Source organism: Akanthomyces muscarius, chromosome 4 (assembly GCF_028009165.1).
Source record: "Akanthomyces muscarius strain Ve6 chromosome 4, whole genome shotgun sequence".
Classification (NCBI taxonomy): domain Eukaryota; kingdom Fungi; phylum Ascomycota; class Sordariomycetes; order Hypocreales; family Cordycipitaceae; genus Akanthomyces; species Akanthomyces muscarius.
In genome coordinates, this window is record NC_079244.1 from 1,993,426 (window position 1) to 2,018,333 (window position 24,908).

Sequence of the window (24,908 nt, forward strand, 5' to 3'; positions counted from 1 at the left end):
CTGATACGACAATTCACGAGACTTTGTGATGAAGGTGTAGCACGAATGAAACGGTGCCTTGTCCGGCTCGCCCCGTAAGACACGGGACGTATTTGTCTGACACGGAGGTATATAACAATAAGAGGCATTAGCGGAAATAGCGCGGCTTATCCGCGACAGAAAGGAGTCGACAAATTTACCAGGGCCTGCAGACATGATTTGAGAAAAATCGCTCTCACAACTGCATATAGTTCTGAACCGATATTGACGTTGGTTTGTCCTCGCCGGCGAAAACGGCTTGTGATTGTGACGCGCTGAGAGCATTTGCACACCAATGGGCCTACTTATGCTGCAGAGGGCGGTTTCGCGTGGCTCGCAGCGAATAGCAGGTGAGAGGCATTTTTTCTTGTTTCATTTCTTTATTTGCCGGTTTTTTTTTTTTCATGTCTTGCTGTTGTACAGCATGCATCACCACCACCCGCCGTTACCGGACCCCCCAGCTTCAGCGCCGACATGTCCTCGCCAAAAGCTTGGTCTCGGAATTGGAACGAGGCACTTGCTCCAAAGAAGGCCATCTTCCTTTCCCCGGCGTCGCCCGGTGTTCGGATGGGTCCGATGGGCAAGCCATGCCATTTCACCCAATTTCGCCCCTTGGCTCTCCCGTTGGTGTGGCCGCCCGCCGAGCCGGGGGGGGCGTCTCTGGCTGGGCTGATCATGACGCGCGATGAGTCGAAGCAGGATGACGCCGTATTAGCACGCTACTTACTGAAGTTGCTGTATGGGCTGCTACTGGGCTATTTTCCGTGACTTCTGAGCTGCTCTTCGTCAATGGCTACTTTTTGGCGATTTTTTCATTTTTCTTATAAATCGGCGACTGCCGCTACGTTGAACCGTCGCACGGCATAACTTCGTTCGCCATTCTGTTTCCCGCTACTTTCCTCCCAAAGCCGCTTTCGCTCATAGTTTATTTTCTTGTCTGCCCCTCCATTACATACAAGAAACAATTTCACCCCGCGCCTTGTACAACAGCAAAGCCTGCGCCATTTCCTTTTTGTATTTGATTTGATAAACTACTGGCTAGTCTATCATTACGTACGAACAAACACTTTCCAACGGGGCCAAAAAAATAAAGCTGTCAACTGACATTGATTCACTCCATCGCAGCAGCTCTCTCGACTGCCCCGCCAAGCGCCCTTTTACAACCCCACGTCCTCGGACTGCCTCAGCTCCAGATACTCTCTTCTTCCCCAACATCAACCAACCTCTTCTACACATCTCGACGTCTCCAATCGACCATGGGCCTCACAGTCGACACCATCAACCAGCGCGTCCGCAACGCCGAGTACGCCGTCCGCGGCGAGCTCGCCGTCAAGTCGGAAGAGTACCGCGCCCGCCTTGCCAAGGGCGACAAGTCGCTGCCGTTTGACCAGGTCATCAGCGCCAACATTGGCAACCCCCAGCAGCTCGACCAGAAGCCCCTCACCTTTTTCCGCCAGGTTCTCTCCATCCTCGAGAACCCGCTGCTGCTCGAAAAGGAGGACGTCCTCATCAACGGCCTCGGCTACCAGACCGATGTCATTGCCCGCGCCAAGAAGCTGCTCGCCAGCGTTGGCTCCGTCGGCGCCTACAGCGCCAGCAACGGTGTTCCCGTCATCAAGGAGAGCGTTGCCAAGTTTATCGAGGGTAAGACTGCGCGAATTGAACTCGCACTGGCCCCCTTCCTTACTGACTTGTTCCCCGTCCACAGAGCGTGATGGCTTCCCCGCCGACCCTGCCCACATCTACCTCTCGACCGGTGCCTCGTCGGGCGTCAACACACTCCTCAACGTCATCTGCGCCTCCAAGCAGACCGGCATCATGATCCCCATCCCGCAGTACCCGCTCTACACGGCCTCGCTCGCCCTCCTCGACGCCACGCCCGTGCCCTACTACCTCGACGAGGCCAAGAACTGGGGCACCGACCTCGACACCATCCGCAAGAGCTACGAGAAGGGCAAGGCCGACGGCCTCGACGTCCGCTGCGTCGTCATCATCAACCCGGGCAACCCTACCGGCTCCTCCCTGCCCGAGGCCGACATCCGCGCCGTCATCGACTTTGCCAACGAAAAGGACCTGCTCGTCATGGCCGACGAGGTCTACCAGACCAACGTCTTTGTCGGCAAGTTTCACAGCTTCAAGTCGGTCCTCCGCAGGATGCAGCAGGAGAGCCCCGGCAAGTACGACAAGGTCCAGCTTGCCTCGCTGCACTCCGTCTCCAAGGGCATGGTCGGCGAGTGCGGCCACCGCGGCGGCTACTTTGAGCTCGTCGGCCTCGACCCCGAGGTCGAAGCCAACGTCTACAAGTTCGTCTCCATCATGCTCTGCGCCCCCGTCGTCGGCCAGTGCATGGTCGAGCTCATGGTCAACCCGCCCCGCGCCGGCGAGCCCTCGTTTGCGCTCTACGACAAGGAGTACAAGGGCATCTTCGACGGCCTGCAGGAGCGCGCCACCGCCCTCCACAAAGCCTTTTCCGAGATGGAGGGCGTCAGCTGCGCCCAGCCCCAGGGCTCCATGTACCTCTTCCCCACCATCACCCTCTCCCAAAAGGCCGTCGACGCCGCCAAGGCCGACGGCCGCAAGGCCGACGAGTTTTACGCCATGGAGCTGCTCAAGGCCACCGGCATCTGCGTCATCCCCGGCAGCGGCTTCGGCCAGGTCGAGGGCACCCTGCACTTCCGCACCACCTTTCTCGCTCCCGGCACCGAGTGGGTTGGCAGCATCGTCAAGTTCCACAAGGAGTTCATGGACAAGTACAGGTAAATCATGCAAATCTTTGGGCGTGCCAATAGCAGCATGAGAAGGAAAATATAGAGGCCAAACCCACAGTTAGAAATGACACGTTTTTGCTACGGTTTGGATATGGGAATAGTGTCTGGACCGGCACATGAGTATATATAGACGATAAAATAAAGAGCCGCATGCACCAGGAGTCAATGTTGCCTCCATGTCTTCAACTAACCCACGTCCATCACTTTACACAAGCACAAAGCATGACTGACAAGCCCCTAACCGCGGTTTATTTGGTATCAGAAGTCTTCATCTAATTTGAATTTCGTATCATACATAAGTGTTAATGACACACTAACGTAAAAAAAAGCAATACCCCGCAACCGTCTTCCCTTTGCTACCTTCTCTATGCCCTCTCGCTTCCACGAAGTCTAACAGCCTGCCCGTACTTTTGCAGTTTTGTGATCAGCTGGTCGCCCTGTCGGACAACGTCCTGGTACTGCTTGTTCTTATCGTCCGGTCGGTTCGTCTCGATGACGCCCTTGCCGGTCACGCGATCAATTGTGCAGGGGATGCGGCCGGCCGCGATGAAGCGGGCGAGGTCACTAAGTTTCAGTGTTAGTCTCGGGGTTCAGCATCTCAGCATAGGACGAACACATACCGGTCCAGGAAGTCTACCGTGACGCCAAAGTCGTTAGCCATGCTGTCGAGGCCGACGACGCGGTAGCTCTGAAGAAGCTGCTGGTACGCGCGGAGGCGCATCTCGCGGATGAACCACGTCTTGTGCTCGTGCAAGTAGCGATCCTGGTTAAGGAATTGCTCCTCCACAGAGGCAAGCGACTGGAAAAAAGTCTTGTAGTTGCCGTTGTACAAGCTGCTGACGAGGAGCGCCAGCGGCGAAAAGTCAATGGCCTCCTCAGCCTCCGGCTGCTCTGTGCTGGAGCCAAGGGTAGTCAGGTTGACGGCCGCCTTCGGGCCCTTGGGAGTGTTTGTGCCGGGAGTATCGTCGGCGCCGGGGCCGGCGCTCAGCGCACCGCTCAGCGCGAGCAGCTTGTCTTCACCGTCGCCCAGGATGGCTTTGATTTCGGGGGCATCGACGACCTTGGACTTGAAGTCGACGCGCTTCAGCGAGACTGATCCTGCCAGCACAGAGTAGACAACAAGGTTGGAGTAGGTGCAGAGCTCGTAGCTGGTAAATGTCGACAGCGAGTCGAGGAGGAGAGGGGCGGCAGCGGTATGGGAACGGAGGGTAATGAGGTGAAGGCCTTCGTAGGCCTTGAGGCGGTTTCGGCGGTCCCAGTCACCGCCAGTCTCGACGAGACCCTTTGCGCGCTCAATGTACTTTTTGACAAGCTGCTTATCACCGTAGAACAAGCCCATGCGTATTATAGCCAGAACGAGGTCGATTTTGCTGCCGAGGATGCCCGTCTTTTCGAAAACGTCTTCGTATGCTGTGATTGCTTTCTCCTGTGCCAAAAATTAGCATACTGTCGCCACGGAAGACTAGCTACCAGCTATCGCGGCTTACCTTGTCACCCACGCGAGCCCAAAAGTCGGCGCGTTTGCCCTGAGCAGCCATGACTTCCGTCTCGCCAGCCTGCTCTTCAGCCTCATCCTCCTCCTTCTGGAACTGCGCCAGCTCCTTGTCGTTGTCCTCCTTTAAGCGCGCGTACAGGGCCTCGTCCCAGGGCAGGTGGACGCTGTGTGCGGCTCTGGTGGCGATCATGCCGACGAGGGAAGACTTGCGGCTAAGCGGCTTGCCGGGGCCCGTGGGACCACCCTCGCCGACTTGGTTGAGAACGCCGTCGATAGGGTGCGCCAGGTAGCGGTAGAAAGGCGCCATCTTGTCCTCGGTGATGGCATCCTGGAGGGCCTTGAGGGCAACCTGCTGCGACTGCTTCGAGGCATAGGCGTTTGTGAGAGTGAAGACGTGCTGCGAGAGCGGCAGCAGCGGCCACTTGGCGTGTTGAGGATCTGAACCCATGGCGGCGACGGCGTGTTTGCGAGAGAAATCCGACGACCGGCTTAGCAAGGCTTGTTGATGCGAATTGGGGAATGAGGCGGATGGCGGAAGATGATGGAAACCAACCTGTCGTGAGGTAGCAGCTTGGGCGACTGTCGTGGAGACGACCCAATATAGCTAGAAACGGTGCTGCTTTGACGGGCAATCCCTAGTTCGTCACGTGCTTTGGTGGTACACCCGGAGTATGTTCCACATCATAGCTAAAGCGGCGCTGTAAGCGTCTGTTTGAGAGCTCCCCAAGCTCAAGGCTTCAGCGTGACGCGGACTGCGTCTTTCACTGCCTGGGAAAGCCGTCAGCAATCTGACTCTAGACATATCGTGCAGCCTACGGCTCGGCATGCGAGCTCGATCAAGGGCCTCGCGACCAGGTGCAAGGCCTCTTCTTCCAAAGCCATAAGTCTATATGAATCTCACATGTACACATCTCCCGCAAATGTGCTCGCGTCATCCTTGGGCTGCCTGACCAGTCGGTTGGTCTTGTCCTTGGAAGACGCAACAACTGCGTGCCATTCATTAAACCATTATATACCGTGAAACCACTCTATCAGCTACATTATTATCATCATTTTAATTTTATCTTCCATTCCTACACTCCACCTGGAGATTTATTGCCCGTGGAGTCACTTGAACTGTGATTCCCCATGTTTGTCCACTGTTTGCGTGGCTGCTGCTCATGCCATCGGAGCGGCGCTCGGCTTGCACCGAACCGTAACATTTCTACCAGCACTGCTAATAAAAAGCAATTCCTCACAACACAAGTTGCACAACTCAATCAAGTCACAGCTCTCCACTTCCGAACCACAGCCCAATTACTACGAAACGAACAAGAAAATCATCGGCGAATCGGACAATAACCTATTAACTCAATACACACTGCAAAAAATATCTCAGCCGCCATGGCGCGAGACGATGACGACCGTGGCCGGGGCAGATCGCGAAGCCGCAGCCCTCCCAGAAAGCGCCGGGCCGAAGAGACCACCGATGATCTCCCGCAACCATACAATGCCAACAGTCTGCATGCGCCAAAGCGACGAGCCTTGTCACCATCCGAGCAGCCGCGAAAACAAAAGCGCCCCGGCGCTCGCGCTCGCATCTCCGAGGCGGAGCGCGAAGTCATCCGCCAAAGACAAATTCAGCGCGATAGGGAAGCTGCGGACGCTGCTGCGGCCGCTGCGGCCGAGCAACATCATCGCGGGCGCGGCAATCACGATGTTGTCCGCCAACATTATAACAGCGTCCCCGAGCGCGGCCGCCAGTGGCGCACGACTGACAGCAAAATCAAGGGTCTCCGCGTCTTCAACAACTGGATCAAGAGCTGTCTGATCCAGCGCTACTCGCCCGACGAAGACCACGCGCCAGGGTCGCGCGAGATGGGCCGCACCAGTGGCAAGGAGCTGCTCATCCTGGACATTGGCTGCGGCAAGGGCGGCGATCTTAACAAGTGGCAGCAGGCCCCGCAGTCTGTGCAGCTCTACGTCGGCCTCGATCCCGCCGACATCAGCATTGAGCAAGCTCGCGGCCGCTACAGAAACATGGGTAACCCCAGGGGCGGCGGCCGTGGCGGTGGTCGTGGAGGGCACCATCGTGGCCCGCCCGCGCGCATGTTTGACGCGCGCTTCCACGTCAAGGACTGCTACGGCGAAAGCATCGAGGACCTCGAAATCATCCAGCAGGTCGGCTTCGACCCCTCGCCCATGAATCGCCGCGGCTTCGACGTGGTCAGCATGATGTTCTCCATGCACTACGCGTTCGAGTCGGAGAAGAATGCGCGCAACATGCTGCGCAACGTCGCCGGCGCTCTGAAAAAGGGCGGTCGCTTCATCGGCTGCATCCCCAACTCGGACGTCCTGGGCGAGCACGTCCGCAAGTTCAACACCAAGGCCGCCGAGCGCCGGGAGGCCAAGAAGAAGCAGGAGGACGGTGGCGGGGGCGAGGGCAAGGCCGAGGCCGACAAGGGGGCCGACACGGCCGAGGACGGCGAGGCGCCAGAGGCGGAGGACGGCGAGCTGGAAGAGGGCGAGGCCGAGCCGTCGGCCGAATGGGGCAACTCCATATACCGCGTGCGCTTCCCCGGCGCGACCCCCGAGGACGGCGTCTTCCGCCCGGCCTTTGGCTGGAAGTACAACTTCTTCCTCGACGAGGCCGTCGAGGAGGTGCCCGAGTACGTCGTGCCCTGGGAGGCCTTTCGCGCCCTGGCCGAGGACTACAACCTCGAGCTGCAGTACCACCGCACCTTTCCCGAGATCTGGGAGGCGGAAAAGGACGACGCGGAGCTGGGCCCCCTGAGCGAGCGCATGCGCGTCCGCGAGCCCAACGGCGGGCCCCTGCTGGTCAGCGACGACGAGATGGAGGCGGCGAGCTTTTACATTGGCTTCTGCTTTTACAAGGTGTAACTTATAGTGTACTTGCGTTAGGGGAAAGAGGACAGGATCGTGATTTCTACATGGCGAATATATTACTTCATTACATCATCTTCTGGCACAATCACGTAGCGAGTGAATATCAGCTTGAGTTTAAACGAGCGTATGTCTGATTTTTTTTAAAGAGTTGGGTATCATAATATCACTATCTGGGGTTTGTGTTCGTTTGTGTGGTTTTTTTTGCTTTACGGCACAGTGCCACGAGAGCGCCTCGCTATCCCAGCATGTGAATATAAAGAGTAGAAATAGAGGCTTATCGGTAAATCCAAGAAAAAAAAAAAAAGAAAGAAAGAAATTGAAGCAAAAGTAATGCCCTTGCCAGGACAAGGTAAAAGGATGCAAATAAAGAAGAACCCAAATAATAACAGAAAAACACCTCTTTACTCCTCCTGTGTGAATTAGGTACTCGAGTACAAATCATTTGCAAACGTAATGATTAAAAGTGAGTGATACGTCTGCCATGCAGGGTAAAAAAAGCGGTATAAGGTTGGCTAACAAGTGACCAGGCCTCGTATGTCGAAGAGAAAGAGGACGAGCGCGCGTGTTCAAAGAGTTGAGGTTTGGCGTATATGTGCAGGAAACAGCCCGAACAAAACGATAGCGTTCTAGGCAGAGTTGGTGGATCGGCGCCAGATCATGGCTGCGGCAACGACGGCGCAGGCAGTGGCTCCAAGAGCAATGTACAGGCCGCTGCGGTCGGGAGCCTCCTCTTCGCTCTTGGGGAAGCCGGTGCTGGGGTTGGTGGCCGCCTCGGCGACGGCGACAAAGAGCTCGGCGATGCTGTTCCATGTGACGCTGACGTGTAGCGGGGTGCTCATGTTGATGGCGGCGGTGTACTGGTCGGGCTGCAGCTCGCTGCGTTGCGTCGTCTTGTCTTTGTCGGCCTTGAGGGCCGTGTACACCGAGGGGAGCTCGTCGAGGTGAGAATACTTCTTTCGCATGTCAACAATGTGTGAGAATGAATCCGGATCCGAGGAATCGTAGGCGTAGCAGACCAGGTCGCAGGCATCCAGCTTAGCCGGGTTCTCCAGGATCGCTGGCTCCAGTTCGCCGAGCTCCTCAAAAATCATATAGACTTGCTTGCCTCCGGGCAGCTCCACGCTGTTTACTGTGCGTCGTGGCTTGATCGTTGGACGGTACAGGCCATCGAATGGCCGATTCAGGAACGCGTCAAGCAGTGAAGACTTGCCAGCGCCGGGAGCTCCGATCAAGTAGCAGAGCACGACATTTCTCTCAACGCGGCCGGGTCGACGTCTTCTCTTGCGTGATTTCGTGATTTTGAGCGCTGCCGTAATAGGATCCTTTGGGTTTTGAGGTTCGAAGCCGAGATATGCGAGGTACGAGATAGTGGTGTGTGGTTCCAAGAAGGTGGTCATGCTCCATTGCGCAAGCCATCCTTGTAGAGTGATGTGACCAGCTTCGTTTCGCACGGTAGTCGACGGGAATGACGATTCAACCCAGGATGCGGGTAGGCCCGGCGTGGGAGCAAAGAGTGCCTCGAGCTCTTCATCGTTCAAGCCTCCATCGTTATCCTTATCGAAGAGCAGAAACAGGTCGACAAAGAAGCGGTATCCAGCGGGACTGAGCTCAGCCGAAGAGAATTCAGGAACGTCAAATTTGGGGTGGAGAAATTTGTCTTCGAGGCTCAGGCTATCGGTGTAGTGGTACTCGCGCAGAATGATCCAGATCGTCTCGTGGCGGCCCTTTTCGGCATACAGCTTGTTGAGCTGGAGGAATCCTTGCAAGTCGATACCAGGCTCTAGGTTTACTTCTGGCAAAGACTTTGCGATAGAGAGCTTGATATTTTCGAGATCATCGTCGGTTAGCGGCTTGTCGAAGCACTTGAGCTGGAACTCTCGCATCTCCTCTGTGTTGAGGTACCCATCCTGATCCTTATCGCACAGGAAAAAGATACGGTTGAGCGCAGCTACACAAGCCGGCTTGAGTTTTCCTTCCTTGTAATCGAACAGAGGTGCGATTGGGTGTGTGACGGCTTTTTGGCACAGAAAAAAGACTTCGTTGACATTGCGGTGCTCGCGGGCGCTCGTTCGGATGCACGAGTCGATTTCACGGAATTCTGCCATGACTGGTAGAAGCTCTTCCTCGACAACCTGCGGCGTGTTGGCTTGGCCTGCGAGGTCAGACTTGTTGGCACAGAGCACAACGGGGACATTGACGCCCAGCGAGCGGAAGTACGGCATCCAGAACAGAGCTACGCGCTCGTAGCTGTAGTGGTCCGAGTATATCAGGAGGATGACGTTGCATTTTCGAATCTCCTTTCGTAATGTTGTGCGATCTTGCGGACGCGCCGACGTGTCGACGACTGTGGTTGTGACATTTTCTGGCGTGCCAATGCTGGGCGGGATGGTAATTTGCGGAAGAACAGATTGGATCTTATTGTTGATGAACTGGTCCTTGACCAGCGAGGCGATGAGGCTCGACTTGCCAGTGCCTTCGTCACCGCAAACGCATATGCGGACTGCTAAGTTTGGTGTCAGTTCAGTGACATGTTGGGGAAGCTTGGTAGTCGGGGCGTGTTGGGAGCTTCGGGCTGCTTGGGCGAGAGCGTACCTGTGGTCATGGTGACCGATGCAAAAGACGAACTATGGCAGACGAATGAGAAGCAACGAATGAGAAGCAAGTTAGTTTACGTCATGCCCGTGACACTTCATATAACGTAGAGAGCAACAAATCTATGTGGCGATAGAGCTTGAAGCCTTCCGAGATGGCCGTGGAGGAGAAAGAGACGCGACCCGAGGAAGAGGAGCTGGGCCGGGACGGCGCTGGGTCAAATTGCGGGCCGGCAGGGGGGCATTTATTGGTGGAGGTTGACGTCTACAGCAGCATCCGTGTGGCAGCTAACTGCCCTGTCGGCGGCCCATCATGTTCGTTACCTATAGCAGTCTCTAGCGGTTCGAGCTGCTGGATTGCTGAGATGGCGTAGTTTGGTGGGGCTCTTTTTGCCCATGACGACGTACCAATAAAGGCCAGCTAATTAATTAATTCCAGCAGTGGCAGTAGTGGTACATTGTGCTGCCGTTGTTGACGCCTTGTCCCTTTGAATAATACCCAGGTACCAGAGGGTCAGCAATTGATCGGCTGGTAGGTCGACTGGGCTGAATAATGCTTGGGTCCTTGCGTAGTTGAGACAGCGACCATCTTCTGCAACCTTAGAAATGATAACTATTCACGGGCGTGGTCTGCCCTATGGCCGCTGATAGCTGAAAATTGTATCGTCTTCCATGAATAATGAAAATGCATTAGATGACTGCCAGGATCGAGCCCAGAGACCGCAATAGCCATGCAGCCTTGCAAATAAATAAATAATAAATAACCAGTTGTTCGCTGCCCACAGCGATACCCTACACCAGGCACTCCACGATCAACTTGATTCTCCCATCTCCCAACGACTTATCACGACAAACACAATCCATCTAGCCTAACATAGTGTTCTTCCTCTTAGGTGAATTTCATCGTCGTTAACCCCGAACTACGGCCTCGAAAGGGTCCACCCTATGTAGCAAGTGGTGACAATTCCAGCAAATCCAAAGCCGCAGCGACATGCAACCTACCCCATGTTGCAGCGGGCGATCGGCGAATCGACTACGACGCAGCATCGCAGGATCAAACCTACAATTATCTCTCCTTCCGGCGACACTGGAGGACAAAAGGTCCTTTTGCGAATACCCTCGACGGACTGGCGCTGGTCTAGTCCCAGCCACGCCTGCGTCAGCCCGCCAAGTCGCAACCCACGAGTCGGCAGCTGCTCCTCCAGGCTCTGTGGCTTGACTGGCTACCCCACACGCAAACTCCCCCGGCTGCAGATGGATAGAGAGCGTCGCCAGCCCCGGCGTCCCAACAGCCAACAAATGCTCCGTTGCCATCCTCGTCGCCTTCGAGTGCATTATTGACTATTGATACCCAATCCTCGCTTCCTAACGAACAGCGCTACGCCGCCTTACGACTGCGACGCGCCAACGCTAACATCGGCCACGATAACGTCACCACCGCCTTGGCCAAGGCAGCGCGACTTTCCCTCACCTCGCAGCATATTCTCCAAGGAGCCAACAGAATATCCGCCATCTGGGTAGATATTCACCATGCTGTAAGTAGAGCTGACCGACGGTGCGCCTGGAAAATGACTCCCGCGCTGGCAGCCATGCTGACAGTCTCGTCGCAAAGCGGTTTCAGCGTTCTACCGCCTCCGCCGCGATACCCAGGCGTCGGCGGCTATGGAGCCGCAGGTCTAGGTGGCATTGTGCCACTTGTCGAAACAAACAACACAATCGAGAAGCCGACAGGCCCAGAATGGCAGTTTCTCGTCGGAGAGGGTGAGCACTCCAATCCGTGTCCCGGCGGCTGGTGGATTACGTCGATTGACATCGAGTACAGGCACCTACGTCCTCAGAGAAGACCTCGCTTTGGCTACACCTCCTCCACACCCTTCCGAAGCCCCCATCGTGAACCCGAATCCGCTAGCGACCAATCCAAAGCCTGCCAGCTCAGGAACAAAATTGTCTCTCGTCAACCTCCACCCCAAACCGCCGCCATTCGTCTATGGAGGAGCCGCGGCTTCGTCGTTTGGCGGACTGGCAACACTGGATGGAGCCAACGATCTTCGATACTCTACGGAGGGCGGTATGAGCAGTGAAGACGGCCGAGCTACGTCCAACAGCGACGCACAAGGCCCGCGAGTCGCTTTGGGTTCTGCTGCACCAGTATTTGGCCAAGGCAATGCGGCCCTGACGATCGCCGTCACCAAAGACGTGAACAAGAGAAAGAAGCCGAAGAACAATGTCACAAAGAGCAACTCGTCATTCATTTCTAGAGTCATTGTCCATGACAGCCTAAGTCGCCGGCTGACGGACCGTCCGAGCGACGGCATCTTTGCCTTTGCCAACATCAATCGGGCGTTCCAATGGCTCGACATGTCCTCATCCAACAAGGTAAGTTTTGCGTCAAGGGCGCTAGCGTGGGTCATCTAACAGCCAGACAGCAAGATTACCTTGTAAAAATTCTCTTCACAAAAGCTCACTGCTTGTGCCACGATGTGAACCTAGCTACCAAAGGCGCTTCCCACCTCGATGTTGTCATGGGCTTTTCCACTGGAGAGATAATCTGGCTAGAACCCATCGCACAGCGCTACACCCGGTTGAATAAGAACGTGAGTCGGCTCTTCGTCCCAAGTGCTACGGCGCTGACCTATCGCAGGGCGTCATCAACAATACGCCCGTGGCACACGTGAAGTGGCTTCCCGGATCCGAGAACCTCTTTCTCGCAGCACACATGGATGGCTCGTTGATTGTATATGACAAAGAGAAAGAGGATGCGGCGTTTACACCCGAGGACGAGACTCTGTCCAACGGAGGTTCCGATGCTGGTGACGCAACCAATGGCAGCACGCCTGGCATCAGTATGCTGATTCGCAAATCGGTGCACTCCAAGAACCAGAAGATGAACCCAGTAGCAGCCTGGAAGCTATCGAACCAGCGCATACACGCCTTTTCTTTTTCGCCCGATCATAGACACTTGGCTGTTGTGTCTGAGGATGGAACTCTGAGAATAATCGACTACCTCAAGGAAGAGTTAGTGGCATCAACTCGATAAACGGTCCCCTAAGAATGCTAACATGAATGCATCAGGATGCTCGATCTGTTCTTTTCTTACTATGGCGGTTTCTCCTGCGTGGCGTGGACGCCAGATGGCAAATACGTCTTGACCGGTGGACAGGACGACCTCATTTCGATATGGTCCATGGCAGATACCGCATTGGTTGCGCGATGCCAAGGGCACGAATCGTGGGTCGCTGCACTGGCGTTTGATCCATGGCGCTGTGACGACCGCAGCTACCGCTTCGGTAGTGTCGGCGAAGACGGGCGCCTATGCTTATGGGATTTCTCGGCAGTGATGTTACACCGTCCCCAGCCTGTATGACTACACGGCCTTTTCTCTCATCTACTGGAAGATGCTAACAATACCCAACAGCGGCGACACAGGAGCTCGATCTCGTCAAATGCTGGCCTGCCAGAGCGAATCAACAGCTACGACAGCGACGGGGGCTCCGGAATTGCGCATGCTGTCGAACCGAGAGCACGCATTCCCATGCTCCCCCCCGTCATGGTAAGTCTGGAGAGGAGCTGCTCTGTCTAGACGTACTACTAACGTGCGGGAACAGACCAAGGTCATTGACAAACATCCGCTCAGCTGGCTCGAGTTTACCGAGGATGCCATCATCACCAGCTGCAAGAATGGTCAGTTTTTGCGCCGGGCCCTGTTTCTTGCGACGGCTGCTAACTATTCACACAGGCCACATTAGGACGTGGAACAGACCAGGCATGGGAGCCGCAGTAGAGCCCAAGCCGTCAGACGCGGCCTCGTAGTGGAGGATGGACGACGTGTACATGGCGGGGCTTGGCGTAGGTGTTTGCTTGTTCATATCTGGTGAGGCATCTTGGATTTGGTGGTGTGGGCATCTCCCACCCAGCCGCGAATCGCAAAGCGACGGTGGGAAATTGGTTATGCAATCGATGTTTCTCTACATGTGGTCTAGTTTGATGATTTTATCCTTTCCGCATACCAAGTTGTATATACATGAGCGTACAGTATTACTGACTCTTTACATGTAATAATGACTCTCTTTATGCTCTACGGGGCATGTTGCATTGTGTAACTTGAATTGGGTCGCATTCGACCGGTATATTAGTGTGATGTGGCTGGCAGTGGGTATGATGTGCCGGCCGTGCCGGAGAATAGCGTGGTCCAGCCGATGATAAACTCTTTCTAGAAGGACAAGCGTTGTAATCTTTCTCAAGTAGTTATCTGTCAAGACGGGAGGCTAACAAAAATCTCTCGACGGGAATTTTCTCGGTGTGGCGGACCGAAAGGCCGAGTTGTGGCCAGCGTTGAGTCATGGTATAAAAATTTGTGAGCGCGGCAAGATAAGCCAACAACCCTGTTTTTTCTTTTTTCTTTCACGGTCGCATTTATCTGGACGGGTGATGTGGATACAATAAAAGCCTAAAAAGGGACACCGCCATGTCGGAAATAATCTTCTTTTCAGGAGCCTGACGTGCAGGCCGCGATGACGGACGTGATTTTCCGCGATGGGGGCATGTCGTGATGGAGACGTGCTAGCTCGTTATCGGCGAGCGTGGCAGGGTCCTAAACAGGGCCCGTTGAAAATGCGCGTTTAAATTGAATGAAGCTTTTTGCAGAATGCCGATGTTTATTGCCATTCCATGCAGTGCTGGCTTTTTTTGTTGGTTTTTAGAGTGCGATAATGGGCTGACGGTGGACTCGGCAGTGATAGTTTACAGATAACAGCAGACAAGGGATGATGATGTGACCTGTATGAGCAGGGCAAGGGTAGATAGGTAGTAGACCAGACCGACAGCTCGATCGAGCGGGCCATGTGCCGCGCCGCAGACGTCTCAGAGGCTGCGTGAGCTATCTATCGGGCGTTGCTGGTTGCCTGGTGGCTTTCTTGAACCCTGGCAGCAAGGTGGATGGATGGATGGATGGATGAGATGAGACGCTTGGACCAACTTTGGAAACTGAATCAAGGCTTCGATAAATTGTTCCATGAGCTTGGGCAGCAATTATCCGAAATTTGTACACACGCTTCACAGGACGCCTTCTATGATTGTTGATTGCTCATGACTGCTTCGCCACAAGTGCCTTCTGCCCTTCTCCTTGTCTCTACTATCGAGAGCGGCATAGATGGACCATCGCCATGCACCCTGCCGTCCGATCGCAGCCTGCTATATCCATGTGGCGCTACAATAAAGATAGAATAAAAAAAAGCCAGTGCAAAAAGGCAAGGAGTCAGAGGTTCCACAGCGGGCAACGACCCGCTGATATCAGGATGATGCAGGGCAGGGTAAATGGCGCCGCAGCAGATACGATGGGCTCCATAGTAAAGAGGGCTTTATTTATCGGTTTTATTTCATCTATCTTTGTTGTATGGGTATGGGTAGTATTGTCTGGTCGGGCCGTCATCTGTAGGTTTTTTTTTTTGTTTTTTTTGTTTTGTGTGGCATCGCTGACGATGAGATGAGCTGACTGGAAGACTAATTGCGCGTGGTCCCTACATTGGGTATCTGAGATGGACTGACTCTGAGTGCTGGTGGCCCCTGCAAAAGCGGCATTTGATGCCAATCGTGTATGCGAGCGCATACTGTATTTACATGCTCGACATGCCTAGGCCCTAGAGCCGAAAAGCAACGTCACTGTGAGAGAGAGGTGGTAGCTTGGCTCGCGGACGCACAGGCTTGGGTGACGGTAGTTGAGCTGGACAACACGGCATGGCAGAGGCGATGCCGACTGTAAAAGCACGCAAGAGAAGCTGGACTGAAGCAGCCAAGCAGCTCAGGTACCTAGGTGGTGGCAGTGCAGCGACAAGACAGAAGTGAGAAAGTGAGGTACCTCGTACTGATACTGGTGGCTCGGAACAAGCACAAGCACAAGCTGGACGGAAGAGCCCTGAAGGTTTCCGATCGCCGAGGCGAGTTTTAGCGGGTGGCAAGGTATCCGTACATCAGGTACAGCTGCAAGTGTAGTTACCAGTAGGTACTTACGGAGTACGTTACAGATTAGACAGCGCGGCATTCTCCTTTCGACGACGACACGCAGGTAGGGTTGATTCAAGCTTGCTCGAATTACACGATTGGATAAATACTTTTACCATGTGTGAGTTTTCTATTTTTAATCATGATGACGACGAATCCTGCGTGCTCTCTACGCATGTACACTGTAGTATTGGTAGACCGTGGCGTTTGTCCTCTGACGGATGCGGCAACCGGGCGCAACTCAAAAAGCTAACTACTGGTAATACCTAGGCTGAAAAATGCTGGTAAATTCACCCGAGCGAGTCGCCGGCATGCACGCACGCTCGGTTCCCTCTTTTATTCATTCGGCTGCAACGCTACTTGCACACGCTACCCAGCTAGCACTGCCTGTAGCGGAACGGCTCTCGCAGCGCAGTGCAACGCAACGCCGCCCGGGTCCAAATTCAAAATTTTTAAAGCACATGCGAGCAGTTGCTGGAGCCGGAGGACACCGTCTTGGGTGACATGGTGCCTCCCGTCTGGTCTGGTATGCTGTTGCCTGCCTGACCTACGGGTGCCTGTGCCTGTGTAAGTGAACAAGGTTTTTCTGCTAGACAGGAGATGGATGGTCTGGCTGCGTGCGTGCAATGATGGAAGTGGTGAAAACGTGGCACAAGTACACCGCTGTGATGTCTCGCACTGCAACTGGTCAACTTGTCTGACAGGGATTTGTTTTTGTAATGAGTCGTAAATGCCCATTGGGAGCAGCAACGTGCATGGCCTTCGGCCGGCATGTACAAAAGAGGGAGTCCCGCGTAGGTGCAGCGCCGCGTGCATGAACAGGTGGTCTGGCGATGACCTACAGGCGGTGTCTCGGGCAGAAGCGCCCTGTAAAAATGCCCTGTAAACTTTTTGTCACGTCGATTGCCCCCCCCACCCCTTCAATGGTGCTTAGGTACCTACTCAGTAGGTATTTACAACCGTTGCAACGCTTCACCAACCCATGCATATTTCTTTCTTTTCTTTGCTTCGCCTCGCTTCATATCATTATCCAGCCTCGCATCGCAGCTGTCCATCCGCCCTCTCCAATCCACCCATCAAACGCATCCACTCCCATCAATCCACCCTCGCAGGGCCCAGTCCACCTGTTGTCCCATCCACGGTCTCTTGCGAGTTGCATCCCATCGCCGACCCAGTTCCGGTCTCCAGTCTTTTTCCTCTAGCTATCCAGCTATCTTTTCTTTCTCTCGCTGTGAGGTACTTTGTACTGAATGGGTATCTATGTAGCTCATTACCCAAATTTACGAGGCACTTGGCGACCTGTGCATCGCTTTCGCCTGTGGCCCTTTCTCACTCTGAAACCTTTCCCTTCAAACCCTTTTCTCTCTTGCTTGTTTGCTCCTTCATCCCATTTCTAAACCTTTAAACTCTCCTGGCATCTCGAAATACCAACGTGGCCCAGACATCTAAACCACCAGCAACCAGATTCAACACAGTCAGCGCGATAGCGGCTTCCTCGATCTAGTCCAATAGCCTACTCGTCATTCGGCTTCAGCGACCGCCACCAACCGGACCGGCGCAACGCCTCACGAAAAACACCCCCACCAAGGCGCAAACGGCCCCGACAAGACGTGACTCTCGACAACGGATAGCGCCTCTTTGCTGCTCATTCAGCCTTTTCTCGCGCCGATTGCCTCTCTTTTTGCGAGGCCATTAATTTCAACATCCTGCCGTTTCGCATAGCTCGCATCACGACCGTCGCGCTCTTCCGACCTGCAGCTACACACCTCCTACATCATCGGCACATAATCTTGCACTTACAAAAGTGCAGCGGCATTGACCCCGCGACGCACAAGTCCCTCGGCCAAAATGCCGACCTTTAACCCCTTCTCCTCCGTCACCGGACGCAACAGCTACAGCCTATTTGATATCCGGTACGTTTCTGCGCTTGGCTACTGGCCACTGCTGCGCCAAACGTTGAAACACCACTAACGCTTTGGCAGCCTCGACCAGGACTTCATCGTCTTCCGCGGCAACGACCATGAATCTGCTGGCCAGCTCCTCAAGGGCGTCGTCGTCCTCTGCCTATCACAGCCCCTGCGCATGGAAGATATCCACCTGCGTTTAACAGGAACGCATCGTGTCTCGTAAGTACTCGTGCCGCCGCCCGATCCACGCCACTGGCGCCGCCGCTGCACCGTTGGCAAACTAACCGCCAAAATTACAGTTGGGCCGACCCCAGATCCAGCACTCCCGCTGTCGCTGGCCAAAAGGTTGACAAAACGACCGTCATTCTCGACCACCGATGGACACCCTTTGTCGGCACTCACGGAAAGAGCATGACCCTGCCCGCCGGCAACTACGAATACCCCTTCGACTTTACACTCCCCGGCGACACGTCAGAAAGCGTCGAGGGTATCCCCGAGGCCTCCATCACATATCGCCTCAAAGCGACCGTCAGCCGTGGCAAGCTTGCCTACGACCTACACGCCTACAAGCCCCTTCGCATCATTCGTACGCTCGAAGCTGACACCCTCGAATTCCTGCATGCGATGAGCGTGGAAAACATCTGGCCCAACAAACTGGAATACTCGATTGTGGTTCCCCAAAAGGCCGTCGTCTTTGGCGGCGTCGTCGACATGGAAATGCGATTCACACCCCTGCTCAAGGGCCTCGAGCTGGGCGAAGTGACGGCCAAGATGATTGAAACCCGCGAGTGCGTCATTCAGGGCTCCACCGGCGTCAATATTCGCGAGCATAGAACCGAGCGCGACGTTGCGACTTGGAAATTTGATGTGAACCGCGAGGAACACTGGCACGACATGATCGAGGAGACTGGACAGGAGGGCTGGGCTCTCACCAAGCAGCTGAGCCTACCCAAGAAGCTGCGTCAGTGCATCCAGGATATCAACCACCACGGCATCAAGGTGCGCCACAAGATCAAGGTGACGGTGGCCCTGAAGAACCCCGACGGTCATATCTCGGAGCTTCGCGCTACGCTACCCGTCTCTATATTCATTTCTCCCAATATGCCATTTGATGATCAGGGCAACATGGTCAGCCAAGCGCCTACCGAGGGTGGTCTCAGCCAACAAGCAGCTGGTGCGGCTCCTCCCGGCTATGGTGCACATATCCTCGACCAGCTCTACGAGGACATGGATACTAGCGGTTTCCAGACTCCAGGCATCCAGTCTGGCGTTAGCAGCCCGTTCTATGCGCAATCGCGTAGCGGCTCTGCCGAAAATTTGCACGGCATGAGCCACATGTCTCCTATTGCACCGGCCGCTCTATCTTCACGACTAGCGGATGTCTCTCTGGATCCGTCGCAACGCAGCACATCATACTACTCGCTCAACTCGCTCTCGGGGCGTGTATCGCCCAACCACGGCGTTGGCACTGGTACCGGCTCGGCAGCACGATCGGAACCACCGTCGAACAGCCTTACGCGTAGCAACAGCGAAGAGGAGGGATCCGACCGGGCGTCCACCGAGCATGTTCACCTCGACCCTACTGAGTTTGCCGAGCTCAACCGCGTACCCAGCTACGCGACGGCGGTGCGCACGCCAGCCCGCTCGCGCGTGCAGACACCCGGAGGGCCGCTGCCCGACTACCAGACCGCACTCAGCGCTCCTCGCACCCCACCTGCAACGGAGAACGGGCAGGAGATTCTGTCGCCCATCACCGAGCGCGCCACCGAAGAGTACAGCGTGCAGCGCCCGGAAATGTCGAGAAGCGCATCGAGTGCAACCGGCGGAGTGCAGCTCTCTGCCTAGGAGCAGACTCGTTGGGACGTACACTTTTTACTCACACACACATAACTATATCTCACAACTATGGCATATTGGGCGTTTCTTTTTGGTAGATGATGGGATTTTTATCCTGGGTACATGTCACATACGAACATTCAGCTTTATTTCTTTTCTTTCGCATTTGCATAACGAGGGCGCGGCGCAGTTTGACATGAACGCTAGCAAATTGGGAGCTAGAACCATTATACCTTTATAATACCACAAATCGAACGCAATTCCTTTCTTTCCCCCTCCCCCCCTCAAGAATGAACTGTTCCGGTCATGACTGTAAAATCTTCTGGCGGACTGGGAGCTAGAAATATTACACCTGTACAATACCACAAATCGATAACGCAACTCCTTTTCTTTTTTTTCTTTTTTTTTTCTCTCAAGGAATGAATTGCTTCGGTCGTGGCCGTAAAATCTCCTTTTCAAGTGACACTGCGACATTGAAAATCGGGAATGCACAGCAAACCCTCCCATCTGGGTTCATGCACATGCAAATGCGGCGCCCGGGCGGCCCGCCCCGATTAGGAAGTCGTCGCCCGTGTGTGCGCCGTAGCTCCGGGACATGGTGACGGGGATCAACGTCAGATGTAATAAACCAGAAAAACGCCGAGGGGGAACTCGCTGACGTTGCTCGTGCGAAAAAGTTACCCAAGCTCCTTTCTGCATATAATTTTTTTCTCGTCTATATTCCCAGCCTCGACTCTCTTCTTTTATGTTTATTTTTTATTTTATCTCTTTGACCAATTCCATTATACTGGTACTGACTGGTCAACGATGAAGCTGTTTCTCAGTGCTGGACTTGTCGGCACCTGCGCCGCCGCCGCCGTCGTCGGCAGCACGGATTCCTGCGTGCCGGGCCTCGTACGCGCGAGCAGCTCCTCCTCTGCCTCTACGATGGCGTTTCAGGCCTCGTGCGGCGCCAAGCTGGACGTTTCTGGGCCGCACGGCGTCTTTGCGGCACCGATCGGCGGCAACGGCAGCAGCAGCCTCGTGGGCGTATACATTCCAGGGGCAGCAGGGCTGAGTGCGGATGCGGTCACGATACGTCGGGATCTGGTCGTGGGCGAGGCAACGGTTCTCGTCACGGCGACGGATGAGAATGGCAACGTCCTGCTGCAATCGTTTGACGTCAGTCCTGCGGCGGGTGACGACACGGCCACTACTACGCGTCTCTACGGGCAGCGAGCCGTCGATGCTACCACGGCAACGTGCCAGACCTGCAACGCCCCCGACATCTTATGCCAGCCTGCCTGCCAGGACCCGCCGCAGACGTGCGCATTCTACGCGTCGTGCGCCGAGGCCGCCGTGCCCTGCGGCGCGTCGGGCTACGCGCTCGGCTACGGCCTCGCCAACTGCGCCAAGTTTATGCAGCGGCTGTCGCACTTCACGCCGGCCGGCCAGCGCTGGATCTTTGCCGTCATGACGTGCCTGCAGCGGTTCCTCATCGCGGGGCCCCTGACGGGGCAGTGCGGGCTCACGTGCGATGCGCTCAGGACGGCGGCGTTTGGCTCGCACCCGACGTGCTATGTCGACAGCGGCGTGTGCGACCTGCCGGCGCGGGACTGGGTGCAGCTGGTGCTGACGATTGGGAAAGACCTGGCGACGCTGGACACGCTGAAACAGGCGGTGACGACGGGAGGGCAGTGCTTGGGGAGGTGGAAGGCGGAGATTGGGGACGAGCTGGGGAGACTGAGGGGGATGTGGCTCCGAGGGGAGGATATGGCGCGGGTGGCGGCGGAGATGGCGGTGCTGGAGGCTGTTGAGAAGATTTTTTGAGTGATGGATGTTGTTTATAGTGATGGGATATTACAGCAATTTTTTACATTTTATTTTTTAATTTTTTGGCCTGCGTGTATATAGTTGGGCGGTATCTATCAATCCGACGTTTGAAATGCCGTCATCAATGGATGTGTACCTACGGCCTCGCCGTTGACGATCAGCTAACTGCTGGGCTTCAGACACGTGTAGGTGCTATTGCCGCGGCGGCAGCCCGTGGGATGCGCAGACGGATTTTTGAAAAGTCCCAATGGAAAAGGACAGGCAAGATAAATTACCCGATAGGAAGCAACGTGGCAATCAAGCAATATCGATCGCACAAGGTACATTTGAATTTTTTGCACAGCCACCGCCGAACCCTGGAAGTTGGGCTTTTGGACCCTGGTTTGGCTGGGCGGCTGCAGGGGGCCAGCGGATGATCAGGGTCCGTGGCATGTGGCTTGAGAATGCCGAACCTGATTTTGAACAAACGCAACTCAAATACTCATGTTTTGATGGGTTACAACGACGAGCTAAAAGTTTCGACGATGTTTTAGTTTGCTCATATGCCCCTTGGCGGTGCTTCCCACGCATTGCGGCGCTGACGTCACTGTCGTCATGGCGCGACTGGCAGAGCCCAGCGAATTGCTTCGTTTTGCGTCGGTGGTTAAAACGGCCATACGCCCTCGCTGTTGATCGCTGATGTTACCATGATCATCTTTACTGCTCGTGACTGAAGCAAAACTCTTTCCTTGCTATTTACTTGTTGGCGTTTCAATTCCGCTGCCGCTACGTCACGTCTTGATCTAGTGTTCCTAATACCCAACTAATTATAATACCTAATCACGTCCCAACATTTATACCGCGATCGATACACATACCGCGATCGATACACACCAAAAAGAAGACACGGAAGAAGAGAGCAAAGTTTTTCTGCTGCGAATTCAGTTCACAATTCTGGTACGTTGAAACGAGCACAACGATGCGGTCTAGCATCTTGACACCACATCCCCCCCGCACACGGGCAAGGGGAGGGAGGGGTCATTGTGAGCTTGTGCTGCAAAGGGGACCAAGAAATAGCATGCTGGGCCGGATGCACAATGGCCCAGCGGGATTGCCACTGGCTTCTCAGACCAAAATCAAGTTTTGGATGAGCAGAAAATGGCCATTGCACCACACCGCCCCTGCTCCCTGAAGCGTCCCTGGTCCAGTGGTTCCCCTCCCCGTCCTTCATCGGCCTTCTGCTTTCTCCTCCTCAGGCAGCCCTGGCGCCACATTGCTCCGCCAAGGAACCCTCCAAGCTCCCTCTCCAAAGCTCTCGCTAACAGTCGACATTGGCCAGACTCTCCCCCTCTTCTCACACACATTTGGCCCTTTCATCCTCTTCTTCACGGCACACCTGCGGACCGATACTGCCAACTACTTTTGTCGAAATCATTTTTAATCAGCATATACATCATCAACAACAACAACCATGGCTTCTCCCGTCTCCACCTCGCTCCCGTCGCGCACAGCTACCGGCCTGAGCTCCGGAGAGGCCGTCCCCGACCTGGATCCCACGAGCGTACGTTTTCTCCCAACAGCTCTCCCAACTTGATTATACCCCCCCAGCATGCTGACATTTGCCTTGCAGACGGCCGGGCTCCTCGCCGAGCGCCTCCAGGCGTGGAAGCACGCCGTCGGCTACCTCGAGGACTACATGTCCGCCTCGGAAAAGATTTACGGCCGCCACGCCAAGGAGTACGAAAAGGTGCTCAAGACAATCTCCAACCCGCTGCGCGAGGGCCACCACTTTGACCAGTCGCTCGGCGGCGTCGCCGGCTTCTTCGAGAACCTGCGCGCCAACACGCAGGCCATGATCAACACCAACCTCGAGACGGAGAAGAGCATCAAGGGCTCCGTCCTGCCCATCCTCGAGCGCCTGCACAAGGAGATCAAGCACAAGGCCAAGGAGCTCGACTCGGGCGCCTACTCGGGCGCCAAGGAGGTCGAGAAGCTGCGCAACACCACCCAGAAGCACATTGAGCTGCTCGGCCAGCAGACGGCCTCGTTCGACTCGGCCGGCGCCAGGCTCAGCGGCACCGACGACCCCTACGTCGTCCACCGCGGCGTCCTGCACCGCCTCGCCAACCAGGTCCTCGCCGAGAACAACCACACCAACGACCTCATCTCGGTCCAGAACAACTTTGAAATGTTCGAGGGTCACATCATCGAGGTCCTGCAGGAGGCCGTCGGCGCCTTCACCCAGCTCAGCGGCGGCCAGGCGGATAAGATCCGCGCCCTGCACAACGACATTCTCGGCACCATCCAGTGCGTCCCCAAGGGCTTCGAGTGGGCGAATTTCGCCACGCGCAGCGCCGACCGCCTCGCCAACCCCAACGACCCCGCGCGCTCCGTCGAGGCCATCTCCTTTCCCAACATGGACCACGCCGCCACCAAGCCCCTCATCGAGGGCTCGCTCGAGCGCAAGTCGCGCAACAAGCTCTCCTTTGGCTACTCGACCGGCTACTACGTCGTCACCCCGTCCAAGTTCCTCCACGAGTTCAAGGACTCGGACGACGCCCGCCAGGACCCCAAGCCCGAGCTCTCCCTCTACCTCCCCGACGCCGTCATCGGCGCACCCAACGGCGACAAGTTCAACATCAAGGGCAAGGACAAGAGCAAGACCCTCTCCAGCAAGCTCACCGGCAACTCCGAGTTTGCCTTTAAAGCGCACACCCCCGCCGACGCCCAGAAGTGGTTCCAGGTCGTCCAGGGCGTCTGCGGCGCCACGGGCCCGGCCGAGCCCAACTCGCCCGTGTCGCCGGGCTCGCCTGCCTCGGCCGCCGCGGTTGTCAACTCCCCCACCACAGCCGGTGCCACCTCGCCGACCAACACCAAGGACGACTCGCTGGCTCTCAACTCGCCGTCCGACATCCACGCCAAGCCCGCCCTGCACCCGGACCAGGAGATTGGCGTCACGAGGAGCGCCTCCGGGGCGGCGCCCGGCATGCGCTCCGTCTCGGGAGCCTCGCAGAAGCCGCCAGCACCGGCCACGACTGGTGTTGCGCACGACGAGAAGAAGATTGCCGAGCCCGACTTTTCTTGAAACAAGTTTGAAGAATAAAGAAGAAGAAAAGAGGCATGACTTGATGCGTGTGCATATTTACTACTTTAATCATTACCCTTAATATACCAACCTTGACTTCATCATTTCTACAAGCAGTTTGAAGCAGTATGACAGTGACCATGATAAAGAAGAGCATGAAGTAAATACATGTGCACGCTTCAATTGCCCAGCACTGCTTTTCACGTGTGCCAAACCGATTGAAGTAGCTGAACAATGTCCTTAGGATAAACGAGATAGTTCGAGTATGTGTCGACAAGTTCCCTTGGTGAACAGGTTACGTCGACGACTCGCTACATCACATCAAACACGCAAACACACGAAGAGGAAAGAGGTCAAAGTAATGTAATGTTTTATTAACTATACATAATAAGGTCTACAAGTCTGGCATCTGGGAAAAGTCAGCGCGTGGCTCTTCCGCAAGCTTGCAACAAAAAATGGTTTGACTGCGTGTTTTCAGGGGAAAGTGCCTTGTCACAGGCGATATCGTCACTGCCATTGGCTAGGTTGACCGTC

The 24,908-nt window shown here is 55.4% G+C and overlaps 8 protein-coding genes across 8 annotated transcripts; 6 read left to right on the forward strand and 2 right to left on the reverse strand.

Annotated features, from left to right (window-relative positions):
- Positions 1 to 313: 313 nt before the first annotated feature.
- On the forward strand, positions 314 to 2,778 carry LMH87_011339 (uncharacterized protein; the record flags this gene model as incomplete). The annotated part of the gene is made up of 3 exons (XM_056200466.1): positions 314 to 368; positions 1,144 to 1,662; positions 1,727 to 2,778. The coding sequence occupies 3 exons, from the start codon at positions 314 to 316 to the stop codon at positions 2,776 to 2,778; spliced, it is 1,626 nt and encodes a 541-aa protein (XP_056052311.1).
- Positions 2,779 to 3,151: 373 nt separating this feature from the next.
- LMH87_011340 (uncharacterized protein) lies at positions 3,152 to 4,729 on the reverse strand (the record flags this gene model as incomplete). Its single annotated transcript, XM_056200467.1, has 3 exons — positions 3,152 to 3,350; positions 3,407 to 4,212; positions 4,274 to 4,729. 3 exons carry the CDS (start codon positions 4,727 to 4,729, stop codon positions 3,152 to 3,154), a joined length of 1,461 nt encoding a protein of 486 aa, XP_056052312.1.
- Positions 4,730 to 5,664: 935 nt separating this feature from the next.
- LMH87_011341 (uncharacterized protein) lies at positions 5,665 to 7,161 on the forward strand (the record flags this gene model as incomplete). Its single annotated transcript, XM_056200468.1, has 1 exon — positions 5,665 to 7,161. The coding sequence occupies one exon, from the start codon at positions 5,665 to 5,667 to the stop codon at positions 7,159 to 7,161; it is 1,497 nt and encodes a 498-aa protein (XP_056052313.1).
- A 632-nt stretch (positions 7,162 to 7,793) lies between these two features.
- On the reverse strand, positions 7,794 to 9,769 carry LMH87_011342 (uncharacterized protein; the record flags this gene model as incomplete). The annotated part of the gene is made up of 3 exons (XM_056200469.1): positions 7,794 to 8,120; positions 8,184 to 9,670; positions 9,760 to 9,769. 3 exons carry the CDS (start codon positions 9,767 to 9,769, stop codon positions 7,794 to 7,796), a joined length of 1,824 nt encoding a protein of 607 aa, XP_056052314.1.
- A 1,519-nt stretch (positions 9,770 to 11,288) lies between these two features.
- Positions 11,289 to 13,568, forward strand: LMH87_011343 (uncharacterized protein; the record flags this gene model as incomplete). The annotated part of the gene is made up of 9 exons (XM_056200470.1): positions 11,289 to 11,293; positions 11,371 to 11,519; positions 11,581 to 12,134; positions 12,185 to 12,352; positions 12,400 to 12,773; positions 12,831 to 13,116; positions 13,174 to 13,308; positions 13,364 to 13,439; positions 13,495 to 13,568. 9 exons carry the CDS (start codon positions 11,289 to 11,291, stop codon positions 13,566 to 13,568), a joined length of 1,821 nt encoding a protein of 606 aa, XP_056052315.1.
- Positions 13,569 to 17,603: 4,035 nt separating this feature from the next.
- LMH87_011344 (uncharacterized protein) lies at positions 17,604 to 19,507 on the forward strand (the record flags this gene model as incomplete). The annotated part of the gene is made up of 3 exons (XM_056200471.1): positions 17,604 to 17,668; positions 17,738 to 17,881; positions 17,962 to 19,507. The coding sequence occupies 3 exons, from the start codon at positions 17,604 to 17,606 to the stop codon at positions 19,505 to 19,507; spliced, it is 1,755 nt and encodes a 584-aa protein (XP_056052316.1).
- Positions 19,508 to 20,305: 798 nt separating this feature from the next.
- On the forward strand, positions 20,306 to 22,730 carry LMH87_011345 (uncharacterized protein; the record flags this gene model as incomplete). The annotated part of the gene is made up of 3 exons (XM_056200472.1): positions 20,306 to 21,157; positions 22,235 to 22,246; positions 22,629 to 22,730. 3 exons carry the CDS (start codon positions 20,306 to 20,308, stop codon positions 22,728 to 22,730), a joined length of 966 nt encoding a protein of 321 aa, XP_056052317.1.
- A 30-nt stretch (positions 22,731 to 22,760) lies between these two features.
- Positions 22,761 to 24,374, forward strand: LMH87_011346 (uncharacterized protein; the record flags this gene model as incomplete). Its single annotated transcript, XM_056200473.1, has 2 exons — positions 22,761 to 22,850; positions 22,920 to 24,374. 2 exons carry the CDS (start codon positions 22,761 to 22,763, stop codon positions 24,372 to 24,374), a joined length of 1,545 nt encoding a protein of 514 aa, XP_056052318.1.
- Positions 24,375 to 24,908: the final 534 nt, after the last annotated feature.